Consider the following 15,194-nt stretch of genomic DNA (forward strand, 5'->3'; position numbering starts at 1 on the left):
CTGTAGTTATTAAAAGTTCATGGGATCTTTTATTTTTAAAAAAATCAACATTAAGAATACAAATATGATTTAGTTTGATTTTCAGACCTTTTATTTACCTAATTAACTAATCAATAAAAACTGATATAATTTCAATATTGCTTTTATACAAACTCAAATATAAAATATGGATTAAATTATTTCTCAATGAAGATGACCACTGTCTACTGAATATAATCTTAAACACTATTAAGTCTTATACACCACTTTAAAAGAATTCTACTATAAGAAATTTCAAATTGCATTTAATAAATTGAAGAAAATACTACCTCAACAAGTCAAGGATATGTTTTAGAGTAAATAAATCATTTTTTACAAAAGTGCTATATTAGTTAGCCATTGTTTTTAAACTTTTAAGTTTTGTGGTCATTTCTTTTTTTTTTTTTTTAAATCCTCACCAGAGGATATTTTTTCCATTGATTTCTAGAGAGAGAGATGAAAGGCAGGGAAGACAGAGAGAGAGAGAAACATTAATATAAGAGAAACACATTGATTAGCTGCCTCCACCACATGCCCTTACTGGGGCTGGGATCCTGCAACTGAGGTATGTACCCTTGACCGGAAATTGAACCTATGACCCTTCTGTCTACGGGCCAACACTCTAACCACTGAGCAACCGGCCAGAACTGTGATCATTTTTTTTTTTTTAAATATATTTTATTAATTTTTTTACAGAGAGGAAGGAAGAGGGATAGAGAGTTAGAAACATCGATGAGAGAGAAACATCGATCAGCTGCCTCTTGCACACCTCCTACTGGGGATGTGCCCGCAACAAAGTTACGTGCCCTTGACCGGAATCGAACCTGGGACCTCTCAGTCCGCAGGCTGACGCTCTATCCACTGAGCCAAACCGGTTTTGGCTGTGATCATTTCTTATGCAGCAATAGATACCTATGTTCATTTGAAAACATTTCATGTGGCTTTTATTAAATAAGAATAGGTATAAATAAGGACACATATAAATACAGTAAACTATGTAGAAAATGTAAATTACAAATAGGTAAATTGGACCAAACTACTAACATGCTAACACGTAAAGTGTAATAATAATCCAGTATAAAATATCTGGAGAATATTAAATCTCAGAAGTTCTCATTCATCTAGATGTATAAACATGTATCTCACTCATGTGAATGGGCACTTCTAAAGAAAAATTTTATTGAGGTATTTTTAATTAATCATTTTGTCTTTCCAACTTGCATTATTAACCTTTTGTAATCATGTGTCATAGAAAACATCTAATCAATCACCTTATTTGGTAAAAGTTTTCAAAGTGAGAGCAAGAGAAGGTAACCAAAGTGTCCTAAATCACACTGCTAGTCAATATCAGATGGAGAGTAGACCTATATTCCCAGATTCTATTTTTTCAGCACTCTCTTTGTACTGCACAATATTTCTTTAGATATATGTTTTTTAAATTAGTACTACTTTAGTGCAATTATGATTCAGAAAGGATTTATCACAACACTCTTGTGAGATGCTTTCCTAAATACAAGTGCCAAAATATTGTGTATATAAAGAAAGATTCTCCCAGTCTAGTGGTTGGCAAACTGCGGCTCGCGAGCCACATGCGGCTCTTTGGCCCCTTATGTGTGGCTCTTCCACAAAATATCATGGCCTGGGCGAGTCTATTTTGAAGAAGTGGCGTTAGAAGAAGTTTAAGTTTAAAAAATTTGGCTCTCAAAAGAAATTTCAATCGTTGTACTGTTGATATTTGGCTCTGTTGACTAATGAGTTTGCCGACCACTGTTTTTAATTAAGTTTTTAATTATCCAAATAGTTTCTAAAATTCTAATAACTACAAAATAGAAAAAAGCATCATCAATCTTTGCTTTATTGCCCTGTTACACCATTCTAAGTTAATGATACATAAACCAAATATGTTCGTGTTAATACTCAGGATTTAGTTAGGGATCAGTTTTTTATCACATAGTTAGTATTTATTTGTTCATAGAAAACATTTCTTTGAGATTTCTAGGCAGCAGGAACTCCATCAGTTCAATTAGTTGCATAAAGTATGCAGTGGAGTTATAAAAATGTAATGGTATTTACTTTAGGAATGGATTTCTTAAATTCTATACATTGCCTATTATCCTAACTCAAAACAGCACATTTAATGTAAAGATTTGGCAATAATCTGGTAACAGAAGAAATAAAAGCATCAAAAAATAAAGCCATTATTATCAGGCTAGAACGTGATGTTACATTTGTATTTTGTATATGTAATTATAATTCAAAAGAATTTATATTATTGACATACACATCTATTGTCATAGCAACCACAAATTTTAATTAAGGCATTCCATTCTTCAAAGGGTATTCAAAGGACTATTTATGGAGAAGTTAATCCTATCTAATAAAGAGGGAATATGCTAATTAACCATCACTCCATCACAAAGATGGCTGCACCCACAGCTGAGGCCAAGTTCCCATAAGGAGCCTTAACAAGCAATCAGCAGGGACCTGAGGCTATGCCAGCCGTGGGCAAACTACGGCCCACGGGCCGGATCCGGCTGTTCTATCCGGTTCTCTTGCTCTCCCCTCCGCTCCTTTACTTTGAATTTATATTAGTTCACACAAACACTCCATCCATGCTTTTGTTCTGGCCCTCCAGTCCAGTTTAAGAACCCATTGTGGCCCTTGAGTCAAAAAGTGTGCCCACCCCTGGCTACGCCCTCTTCCACCCCCGTGGGGTTTGATGTTTGACAAGGGACCTCAGGCCGGCAGGGCTTGACAGGGGACCTCAGGCCGCCTTCCACACCCGGCAGGGCTTGACAGGGGACCTCAGGCCACCTTCCACACCCAGCAGGGTTTGACAGGGGACCTCAAGGTGTGCTTCCCGTCCTGGTGCTGGGCTAAGGGACCTCAGGCTGCTCCCCCTGCCTGGCGGGGCTTGACAGGGGACCTCAAGGTGCACCCCCAGTGCTGGGTCAGGGGAACTCTGGCTGCGCCCCCAGCCCAGGGGAGACCTGAGGCTGCACCCTCCTGCCGATGGGGCTTGACAAGGGACCTGAGGCTGTTCCCCACTCCTGGTGCCGGGCTGGGGGACCTGAGGCTGCACCCCACCCCAACTGGCAGGGCTTGACGGGGGACCTCAGGCCATGCCCCCCACCCAGTGAATCTCAGGCCATGTGCCACACCTGGTGGGGCTTGACAGGGGACCTCAAGGCATGCCCCCCCACCCCGGTCTGGGCTGGGGGACCTCAGGCCATGCTCCCCATCCTGGCGCTGGGCCCGGGGACCTGAGGCTACATTCCCTAGTAGGGCTTGACAAGGGTGGAACTAGCCAGGTCTGGATCTATCCCAATGAGGGGGAGAGGGGGCGGCCAGGTCTGAGTCTCACGCGATTTTGAGGTGCATGTGGGTGGACGGGGACTTGAATCTGGGTCTCACGCGATTTTGAGGTGCATGTGGGTGGACGGGGACTTGAATCTGGGTCCTGTGGTGTGCCCCAGACTCTGACAGGAGGAAGGTTTTCATATACATTTTACTAATTTTCTTTCATCTCTGACACTTCTATTATAGAGAAAGGGCAAATTGCATATTAAAATATTTCCTCTAATTAATCCCCTTTTAATGTGCACGAATTTCGTGCACCGGGCCACTAGTAATCTAATAAAAAAATGACATGCATTACATTTTGATAATTATTTTCTTGATACCTATATTAAGAAGTTGGTTAAAATTTTAGTTTGTCTCTGGTACATGTTCAAATACGGGGAATAAAACATTCTTATTGAATGAAACCTAGAGTAAAAAATTCAGAAAAAAGGCTGAGATTCTTTCCTGAGGTTAAATTGTTCTTTCAAAATAAAAGGGCAAATGCACAATACTCAAAATTGACTACTGCTGCAAAGCAAAACCTCAAACTCATTTGACAGTTCTTTTTCAAATGTGCTTTTGGCTCAACTCTGAGACTACTATTCAGACTAAAAAGAAACATGTGCAGGCTCTTCTCAACTACAAGTACTCTGAAAATCTGGGTTTCCTCAAGTGTGGAATTAGGTGATAGCTGGTTCCAATTTTTAAAAAAATCTCAATTCTTTAAATTAATTCTGAGAGCTAGGAATTTACAAAGGTGTATAGGACTACAAATTTTGCTGCTCAAGTTAACTACCTAACCATCCCTCACACTGGTTCCAAAGTAAGAAAGTTTTAACAGTGCGGTTTCACAACATCTTATAGAATAGTGGGTCTTAGATTTTTTGATTTTCCTAAATAGGTGGTATCCTTTTTTAAAATCTGGGTGACAGAAACAATGTTTTCAACTTTTCATTATGCTATGAAAGAGCTTTTTAGAGAATAAAAGCCAACGTTACAAGTATTTTAAAACTAAAAGAATACCTTGGCAACAGAAAAATATTTATATGTGTGTGTATATCTATATCTATCTATCTATCTATCTATCTATCTATCTATCTATCTATGATCTATCTATAGCCCCCCCTCACCCCCAAATATGTATCATAGAATGGCATGGGTCTATAGACTACAAGATTATTTAAAATCTTTTGGATTTAAAAGATGAATTAACCTAAACAATATTTTATTTTTCCTATTTTTCTACTTGTTCCTCAATTCCTGCCCGTTGTATCACTGTGGGAGAGAAGGCACAGAGCTGTTACACAGCTAGGAATTTCTACCCCTGGCTACTTGATTTACAGTATGGAACTTGCAAGATTAAGTTATGTCTTGCACAAAAAAGGTAGCACCAAACTGCCTTACCTGTCTACAGCACCACTTGCAGGGGAGGGGGAGGAGGCAGTTCTTTACGTAGGGCAGTGCAATGCTTCCTCCTCTTCTGCAAGCAGTGCTGGAGATGCTGTAGAAGGAAGGGCATCAATGAGAGGTGTAAAGAAATGGTGGAGGGCATGAGGAATGTTTGTTCAAAGTACTTTTTGCCTTCCTATGCCTAATATGGTGCCCAGGGTATAAATGTCTACATTGATAAAAGCGTACTTAATTACAGTATCCAAACTGAATCTGATCAATGCCAACCTAAAATGCAAGTCACTGTGGGTTCTATTTTAAGGTCACTAGCACGCACAATGTATGTTGTAGTGGGTTCTATTTTAAGGTCACTAGCGTGCACAATCTAGCAGATAAAAAGTATACCTCAAAAAAGTATATTTTAAATTTCAGCCTTTATTCTGAATTTCTTGGTTGTCTAGGTTCCAATAAAACATGCTTAAGAACAATACTGTAAATAATATTTCAATTCTAAAAAAAGAAATAGTGCCTTAAAAAGTTAACATTAAAAGTTAATAGTAAAAGTCTTTACAAAAAGACTTTTAGCTACAGTAGTTTTTAATTGGATTACATAGCTTTTAAGGTTTTTTAAACTCTAAGATTACAAGATTTAAAAAAAATTAATATGCTAAAATTTAAGATAACTACTAAAATACTTGGAAATTTTATATTAAGGATGCTACAATTTTAAAATAATATGACATATTTATTTAATATACTTCTTAGAATCTCTATTGATAACAAACGTTTAGTTATTTAAAAAATTATTTAATAATCATTTCTGCTCAAGACATTTGTGGTAAGTACTTTATCAACCAAATAATTGTATTCATAACAAACTCATCACACAGTTCATTTAACTTGTCTAAGTAAAAATAAGATGTACTATATTTGCACTATTTCGTCTCTGGGGCCATGTTTCAATTATTCTTCTAACAGCATAATGGCATACAATTAGTTTGTAATCTTGCCAAGAAATTTTACACATTTTCTATGAAGAAATTAAAGCTAACTTAGTAGTAGTTAAGGAAGTTACTAAGTTTCCAAAACAATCATCTGTCTACAATAACCTATTGAAATATATTTAACACTGAATTTACCTGATTTATAACCTATTAATTGGCACTCCTTTGGAAATTATCAACTACTTTAAATTTTTTCAATAAAACTATGTAACCAATGCATATTCTTTATAAACTCTACTGGTAACATAATATAATTCTTGAATTCACTCGAAATCTCAACAATTTGTATATATAAAACTATATAACGATAACATGCAGACATGGGCATACTTAAAAATTTGAGAAGCTATTGATAAAAACATTATTTCATTAAATGAACCCAACTACTTGAATGAATAAAAAGCTTCCCAATCTTTTTCAGGCAGTTCACTGTTCAAGTATGGTTTCAAACTGATAAACTACTACTAATGTCTTAATGTTTAATATGTCCAATCTGAATATGGCAAAAAATATTCAGCATCTACATTAGAATTATTCAGAATGATGAAGATATTTACATTTTTCAAATAAAGATATACACACTCATAGTCTTCCTATAAGAAAGAAATGTTTAGTATGCATTAGTATAATTGCATATATAACTTACAGAAGAGATATGACCAAATTTTTTCATAGTGGGCTACTATACTGATTTCTAAGATTATCTAGTCAGCTTTTACTGGTAAAATATTTTCAAACAAAACCTTATAAATTATCCCAGTTACTATTTTTTATAATATACCCAATATTGTTGTGGTTTATAATTTTGCTCCATCGCTAAATATAACCACAAAGTTCCTTGAAATAAAAAATGTACCCACCTCACAAAATAATGTAAGCTTGTCATCTGGTAAAAGACCATTAGCTTCATCAAGCAAAAAATCCCTTCGAATGAATTTTTTAAAACCCCAGTCCTTTCCTTGTACAAATCGATATGCTCTTTGGCTTTCTAGTGGGAAACAGAATAGAAGTTTAAATAAAACAAGTATCCAAGAGACATTTTTGTAAATGATAACACAGTTAAGTAAATATGAAAAAATAGTAAGAAGTACAGATATTTGTGTTCATAAATAAAATGTGTCATAGGAGTTATATCAGGTAGAGCCAGATCATTCCTCAGCACTACTCAAATTTTGGCCATCAAATGAGCTCACTTTCAGATTCCTGAATCTCTAGGTAGAAGAAAATGCAGATCAAATCTCATGGATAAGAAAGATCTAGCCCTATAATAATAATAAAGTAAGATCAAAATACACTGGCATGGGTATATTGTTCATCATCTACCATCAGCACCTGATTACAAACACAACTCTCATTTCCTTCTTCTCCCTTTAAAAGCAGATGCTCTAAGTCATCAGGAAATCCCTTAAGCTTAAGCTTTCCTGGGACATCCATCCCACTGACTTAAGTTTACTGAACCAGAAGACACCCATTAACTGGTGAAAAGCTAAATAATGTCATTTATCATTCCCAGGTCTTTAGACATAATCCCCTAAAAACCATTTTTGTAAAAGTCTAAAAGACAGTGTTTAGTATAATTTAATAAATAAATGTCTGAAGTAAATGTTTCAAATGCCTATCATAATAGTATATAACAACTGTATGCTATGAAATAAACAAGATCCTCTACAGTCAAGTATTCATTGTCTGTTACACAAAAAATTAATTGGAGGTGGAACCAGTAGTAAATCTAATTGAAACACACTATGTTATGGACTTAATGTGTGTATCCCATCAAAATTCTTATGTTGAAACCATACTGTTACAGGATTCCAGGGCGGGAAAAATAGGGAAACTCAGAGAGAAAAGTTAAAACAAGGCCAATTTTGCAGCTAGCTTGTAACTAATAAGCCATTATCTTCCCCAGCCAAGGACAGGAGAGCATATTGTTAAAAAAAAAAAAAAAAAAAAAAAAAAAAAAAAAACCTCCCTAAGGAGAGAATGCAGAAAGGGAGGTGGGGGAAAGGGAAAGGAAAAAAGGGCAGTTTTACTCCCTAAGTAGAGAAGCCAGCAGTCTGAAGGGTTGGCAAGATAAAGTTGCCAGGTGCTTCTCATGATTTCTAAGAAGGCCACAATAAAGTAAAAAAAAGGGACCTTGAGAATTAACCTGTACCAAAATATTCAGCAAAGGAATTTTGAAACCTATAGACAAGAAGGTATATAAAGCCTCGGACCCCCTCCCAACTCGCTCTTCAGAATAGCTGAGAGCCCATCAGTGCTTCATAACCAGATGTACAGGTTTGCTTGCTTTGCTTCTTTAATAAAGGTGCATGCTTTAATAAATGGGCTTTTCACAATACAGTCAAGGTCTCTCGTATAAATTCATTTATATGAGACAACAAGGATTGAGGTTGGGAACAGCCCTCTCCCACTGACTCAGGGTGCTGTCCGGGAACACACCTCTCTGGAGTTGGTGAGAGGTGCCTATAATAATACCTCCCAATGTGATGGTCTTAAGAGTTCAGTGATTAGGACTAGGTAAGTACATGAGGGTGGAGTCCTCATGAATGGGAATGTTGCTCTTATAAAAGACCTCACAAAGCTCCCTAACTGCTTCCACCATGTGAAAACATGAGTAGTCCACAACCCAAAAAAGGATCTTCATCAGAATCTGACCATGGTGACACCCTGATTTTGGACTTCCCAGCCTCTAGATCAGTGAGAAATAAACTTTTGTTGTTTATAAGCCATCCAGTCTGTGGTATTTTGTCATGGCAGCCTGGACTAAGACACTCCCACTGTCTTAAATGCCAGATAATGTTAAAATACATGTGAAACTGTATTACTTTGGCAATAAAAGATATTAAATAGTATGTATTTAGAGGAGGTTATTTCGTGATGTTAACTTGACTCTGTTAAAACACTTAAAATTTAATGCGGCAGTTATGATATGTTGTCCTACTATGCACATTATACATCTTCTTTTGAAACTCCAGGTACATGATTTCAGCAGGTTACATATGGGAACAAATCTTAAGGCTAAGAAAAACTGACTTCCTTTCAGTCAATGTTCTGGTCTATTATTTAAAAAAAATTCTAGAGACAAAATAGCAAGACATTAAAAATCTTTCCAATATTCTTCAGATTTTATCTAACAAAAATAGCAAGGGAGAAGAGAAGTATTTCCTGAGCACCTATTACATATGCCAGGCATGGGATCAGCAACTGTGTTTTCAAATGACAAGTGAATGTCATTTTAGAACATGAGAAAATTAAATTTTAGTATTATTTTAAGTAATTTTACATGTCTATGAAGTCTAAAACTTACTACAAAAACTATAGCTCTACACTGGTGTTTAAAATTAATTAATAGCAAAATTAAATGTTTCAGGTTAAGCAGACTTTAGTGGGAAAAAATATCCTAAGTTTTGTAGGCAAACATGCAGAAGTCACAGCAGGTAGTTACAAGAGTCTTCATTCAGTTTGCAAATCACTTACCCATTGCTTTTGTTTCTTCCCTTTTAGCGTTCAGAAGGGAAAATTTGAATTTTGCTCGAACTTCACTTTTTGGGCAGCTGACTAAAAGCAAATATAAGGACAAGTAGTCTTTACTTTCATCATCTAATCCTTTTGGATTTACCCTCAGGCACCTAAAATAAAACAACAGGCTCACATGGAGGAATATAATACTTGAAACATTCAGAAAAGAGAGGCAATACTGAAATCATTTGTTATTATCCCATCAATACCCCACAGTTCTTTACAATTCTCTATACTATTCTTAGAAATCTAAGATAAAATAGACTAATCTCTGTTCAGGAACAGTAACAACAAAACAATAAAGTAGCCAATGATAACATCTAAACTCTAAGCAAACAAAAATCTTACCATTTCATTTTGTCACTTGGGCTAGATGAGAACGTTGAACTTTTTAACACTTCACCCATTTCTTCTCGACAAAAACTGAAGTTATTAATGGTCCACATGTAGGAAAATTTTACTACTTTAACCTAAGAGAGTCAAAAAAACACTTTCATAATGAACTTTATGTTTTTAACCTGTCAATTTTTAACCTGTCACGTGTTAAAAACATCCTATGAACCAGTCTTTTAACATTTTGGTATTTCTAATACCAAAGTACTTCATAATAGTCTCAAAATACTGTAAAATTTGTAAGTAACAAAGTGAGGCATTTCTACAACATGTACCTGTGTATAACACCAGCTTTCTGCTATAGGAGCAGTAGACATATCTCCAGGGAGAGGTGGGGTGGGTTCCCGAGACATTGCCGCTTTATTGCAGTCTTCCAAGATTTATGCACTATCCCATACAGTTGAGTACTTTACTACAAAGAAAAAAAGTTTCATTTACTGATCAAAAAGCTTAACTGACTAAATTCAGGGAAGAAATATTTAAACAATCATAAAACAATTATATGGGAACATGTATTTCATTATTTTTATGATTTTAAAAAAATGAAATCAGCCTTTGTAATATAATACTAGAAACATAAACAAACCTAATACTTGTAGATAAGACATCTACACCAGTGGTCGGCAAACTGCGGCTTGCAAGCCATATACGGCTTGCAGTCTGCCACTCTGTTGACTAATGAGTTTACCGACCACTGATCTACACTAATAAAAGAGAAACATGCAAATTGACTGTCCCTCTGCTATGCCCACCAGCCAATCAGAGCGAGTATGCAAATTAACCCAACAAAGATGGAAGTTAATTTGCATACGCAGCCTCAGCAGGCTTTGTTCCCTTCTCTGCTTCGCTCCGGCCGCAGGAAGCCCTATTCTTGCAGGAATCTTCCTGCAACGGGCCTCTAGTTATTTTATAAAGGTAAACTTCCCAAAATATCATGAATCAGAAATTACATGGCTTAACAGTACGATCATAAACACAAAATCACAAAATAATATGGAAACAATATTTGATTCACCTTCCTTCATCTTTTTATTGACATATTTGCAAGAATCCAAAGGGTTCTAAAGTCAGAAGAGCTTTGGAAATTACAAATATTGGTCACTCATCTGGTAGATCCCAAAATTTTGACCAATGAAACACAGATGGGACCTAACTATGATGCTGTACAGTAAGAAATGCATAGATTTCCACAAAAGTCTAATTTTATTTCAGAATAAAACTCCATCCCTATCAGTTTGTTCCCTATTAAAGACTATTTATCATATCATAAAATTTCCTCCCAGTTAGCTATTCTCATACTATATCCATTTGGGTGCATAATTATTTCCTGATAACCTGGCCAGGACATTAATGTCTAGATGATTATGCTTTGTAACTTGGAAAGTCTATGAAAGAGCTGCGTATTTAGCTTAGCAGTGGTAAAGGTAGTGGTGGTGGGGGGGGGGGGGGTGTGACAATTACATTCCAACATAGAAACTCAAATCTGGAGAATCCTCTTTTCATTTAAGAATAATTAATAAGGAAAGAAAACCTCATGAGTCCTATAAAAAGAAACTATTTGGGGGGAAAAAGGGGAGAATTTCAACCAAAATGGAGAAGAAAATATTTGCTATATGTCTATACCCAGTAAAATAACAGTGTAAAATGAGAAAACAAAGACTGAAATATACATAGAATCAACTGGCTAGCTCAGTTGTTGAGTGTCAATATATGAACCAGGAGGTCATGGTTCAATTCCCGGTCAGGGTACATGCCTGGGTTGTGGGATTGATCTCCAGTGGGGCGTGTGCAGAAGGCAGCCAATCAATGATTCTCTCTCATCATTGATATTTCTTTCTCTCCCTTCCTCTCTCTGAAATCAATCAATAAATATATGTGTGTATATGTGTGTGTGTGTGTGTGTGTATATACACACACACACATACATATAAACTAAAAAGACCTATAAAAGGTATGAAAACATTTTAAACTACAAATGAAGAAGGATGTTAAAAATATGCACTAGACTTGAAGTTGTGGCCTCGTGTAGCAGATGACCATTGTTGAACCTTGCCCGATCTCTTGATGTCTCTCAAACCTTTGTGCTTGTCCAAGGAGCCTATTATTTTTTAACTAGAGGCCCGATGCACGAAATTCATGCAAGAGTAGGCCTTCCTTCCTCTGGATGCTGGCACCAGCTTCCCTCTGGCACCTGGGACCCGGGCTTCCCTTTGGCAGGCATCCAGGACTCAGGCTTCCCTTACAGCCCCGGCTTCGTCGGGAAGATCATCCAGTGTAATTAGCATATTATGCTTTTATTATTATAGATAGCTCCCAGTAGTTAAGCATATGCCAATACTTGTCAGTGTCCCAAATGGGAGGATGTAAGCACCTAGATACAGGATGATTGGCAGCCATGCTCTCAGGAAGCAGCTTTTAAAAGTATGCAAATATATACAGTCTATGGGACCCTGCTACCCATCAGAGCCAGGTGATCTGGAGGTGTCCCCTGGTGGCAGTTGCAAAAATAAGGGCTCCAGATGCATATAAAAGCTTTTTGTCTGGAGCAAGGCAGAGGGAGAACACCAAAAGGTGTGCAGAGCCTATAATCCTTGAGAGCAGCTATTTAGGACACTACACTTGTGCCAAACGTAAGGCCTGCCCCTCAGGCCAAAGCTCCAAGACAAGCAAAGAGGTCTTGCCTGGTCAGCAAAGCTGCTGGCTGTCTGTCCCCTTTCCTTCAGATCCGGTTTGCTACTTTTAGCTGACAAAGCCATAGGTTCCCCACCAGCAGACCCAAATCCAATTCACCTATCTGGCAGCAAAGATACTTGGTTTTTCTGCCTAGCCCCAAGCTGGTAAAATTGTGCTGGGTATGAAAATAGGAGTAGAAATATGAGTTGGATATTTCTCTTTAGCAAATTCATTCTATATAATAAAAGGCTAATATGCAAATCGACCAAATGGCAGAATGACCAGTCGCTATGACGCGCACTGATCACCAGGGGCAGACACTCAACACAGGAGCTGCCCCCTGGTGGTCAGTGTGCTCTCACAGGGGGAGCGCCGCTCAGCCAGAAGCCAGGCTCATGGCTGGCGAGTGCAACGGCGGTGGTGGGATCCTCCCCCCATCTCCGCTGCAGGGGGGCAGTAAGGAGCAAGGGGTCCCGGTCTGTGAGAGGGCGCAGACCGGGCTGAGGACCCCTCCCACCCAGTGCATGAATGTGGTGCACTGGGCCTCTAGTAGCTAATAAATATACTGAAAGAGTAATGATTCTCAGAATTACCAGTTAGAAATATGTGAAAGGGTCTGAGGCAATACTTCTGCCAGTGACTCTGACACCATGACCAATTTCAAAACAATAAACCAAGAGAAGTATTTGCAATGCATATAACACATAAAGGTTCATTTCCCTAATATATAAAGAATTCCTAAAAACGATAAAGAAAAAGTAAAGACTATAAAACACACAGAAAAAGAACCTAACTCATAATTAGACAACTACAAATTAAAACTAAATTAAGACACAATTTTTTAGCCTATTAGACAAGCAACAATCCAAAAGATTGGTGAAAATATAAGCACAGGCACTCTCATACATTTCTAGTGGAAACATAAATTGTAAAGTTGTTTAATAATTTCCCTTTTCACTTTTTATGGTGAAATTTCTGGCAAAATAGGAAGAAAATGATAAGTTATATAAAAATGCTGACAGAGTATTTGATGTCCATGAGAACCATTTATATGTAGTTCCTGACAACTAAGAATGATTTTAGAAACATTCATAAAAAGGTATTGAGATGAACAAGCAATTTATAAGAAAATAACTACAAAGGGAAGAAAAATCTTAACCTCATTTATAATCAATGAAATACAAAAAGAAGCCATACCATTTTTCACCAACAGTATCAACAAAGATTCTTTTAAACTGTCAATCCCTACAGTCAACAAAATTGCAGACATTACTAATAAGACTTCTCTGCAGGACAATTTTACAATTTGTATCATCAAAAATTCTTTCTCAGAGTCATCCTAGAAATTAATCCTGAGAAAAATGTTACAACTGTGGGGGGAAAAAGTTAGCTATAAACATAGTATGTGTTGGAATATATTTATACACGAAGAACTATGCAACCACTAAGATTGTATTAATGACAGGGTAAGTATTCAAGATATGCTATATATTTAAAAAATCAGACAGAGTATGCATGCCTGAAAGGACCTCACTTTTAAGTAGAGATTGAGAGATGTTAGGTCAAAGAGGATGATAAATCAAAGAAAACTTTTATAAGACTCTAATTTATTACTAATAAAATACTTAAATAATAAATAAGTTTTAAAAGCCTGAAGAGTAAAGAAGAAACAGTTCTTTAAAACCTGTGTAGGAGTTATTACCTTCCTAAGTGTAACTCACAAAATAATCTATACATATAAAGAGGTAATATGCTAATTGCTGTTACAGTGTCCCAGTAACGACCAATTTGCTTATTGACAGACCAGCAGGAGGCTGTGTGCGTAGCAGGGGGCGGGTGGCCACAGCCAAGTTCCCAGGGGTCTGAGGAGAGTGCCTGACAGGAGCCCGAACTGCAAAGAAGGAAGAGGAAGCAGCCACGGGGAGCTCTTCCAATCCCTCTGCACGGACACCCTACCCCAGCCCCCGCACCCCCGGGGGGACAGGGAGGCTGACCGGACAGGGAGAAGACCCAGCCTTGGGGGTAGCTGCAGCCCGCACCTCCAACTCCCAATCTCTTGCCCCGCCATCCCCGCCAGGGGCACCCACAACAACAGCATGCCAGCGACCACCAGTCAGCGCCCCCAAGGCACCCGGGGCCCATGGTCTGCCGCTGCTGGGCCCCTACGCTGGGGCCGGGCATGCCTCTCCTCCCCCCTACAACTCCAGACCCGGGTGGAGGCAGGCCAGCCTGAGTGACCCCGCAGGGTCAGACCCTCCCCACCCCCCCACTCCCCGACAGCAGCAGCGCCATCTCTGCAGCTGAAGTGCGCTGAACCTCGCTGGGGGCACAGCTAAACCTGCCCTCCTAGTCCGCCTGGCTCCGCCCTGGCCCGTCCCCCAACTCCAGGAGATTGGAGCCCCACCCCGAGTAGGTACAGCTACGAAACAGCCACATACAATTTAAAGAATGGCACCAAGAGGGAAGGTTTGACAGTTACTCCCCCTTTGACCTCGCCGCCCCCCTACTGCCCCCCTAATGCCCTACCCCCGCCAGCGCCTCCAGGGACGACCACCGCTACAGGGCTGCTGGCCAGAGCCCACACCTCCAAGGCCTGTGGAACCCTCTGAAAAGCTTCCATAGCTACAGTCCCAGGAAACAATCATGCCCTCCTCCCCTAATCAGCACCTGCTACCTTCTAGGGTACCTGTGGGCTTAAAAATAACAATCCCTTCTCGTTTAGACATCACTTACTTGATGAAACATTTCTAGGTTTATTAGCTCAGAACCTCCTCATGACAACCCAGTGAGGTAGGCGGAGAAGAGATTACAATTCCCATGGTATATGTGTATGTATGTATTCAGAAATGAAGCTCA

At 38.4% G+C, this 15,194-nt stretch overlaps 1 protein-coding gene across 3 annotated transcripts in view; it reads right to left on the reverse strand.

Moving 5' to 3' along the window:
• The window catches only part of SPOPL (speckle type BTB/POZ protein like), a 69,165-nt gene that overhangs the window by 14,862 nt on the left and 39,109 nt on the right, over positions 1 to 15,194 (reverse strand). For all 3 annotated transcript variants that reach the window (XM_080667771.1, XM_080667770.1, XM_080667772.1), the window contains 4 exons: positions 9,941 to 10,077; positions 9,621 to 9,742; positions 9,231 to 9,382; positions 6,614 to 6,741 (listed from right to left, as the gene is read on the reverse strand). In XM_080667771.1, coding sequence (XP_080523897.1) covers positions 6,614 to 6,741; positions 9,231 to 9,382; positions 9,621 to 9,742; positions 9,941 to 10,018 — 480 coding nt within the window. In that variant the 5' untranslated portion in view covers positions 10,019 to 10,077. The remainder of the gene's footprint in view (positions 1 to 6,613; positions 6,742 to 9,230; positions 9,383 to 9,620; positions 9,743 to 9,940; positions 10,078 to 15,194) is intronic.

Source organism: Plecotus auritus (genome assembly GCF_963455305.1).
Source record: "Plecotus auritus genome assembly, chromosome: 5".
Lineage (NCBI taxonomy): Eukaryota > Metazoa > Chordata > Mammalia > Chiroptera > Vespertilionidae > Plecotus > Plecotus auritus.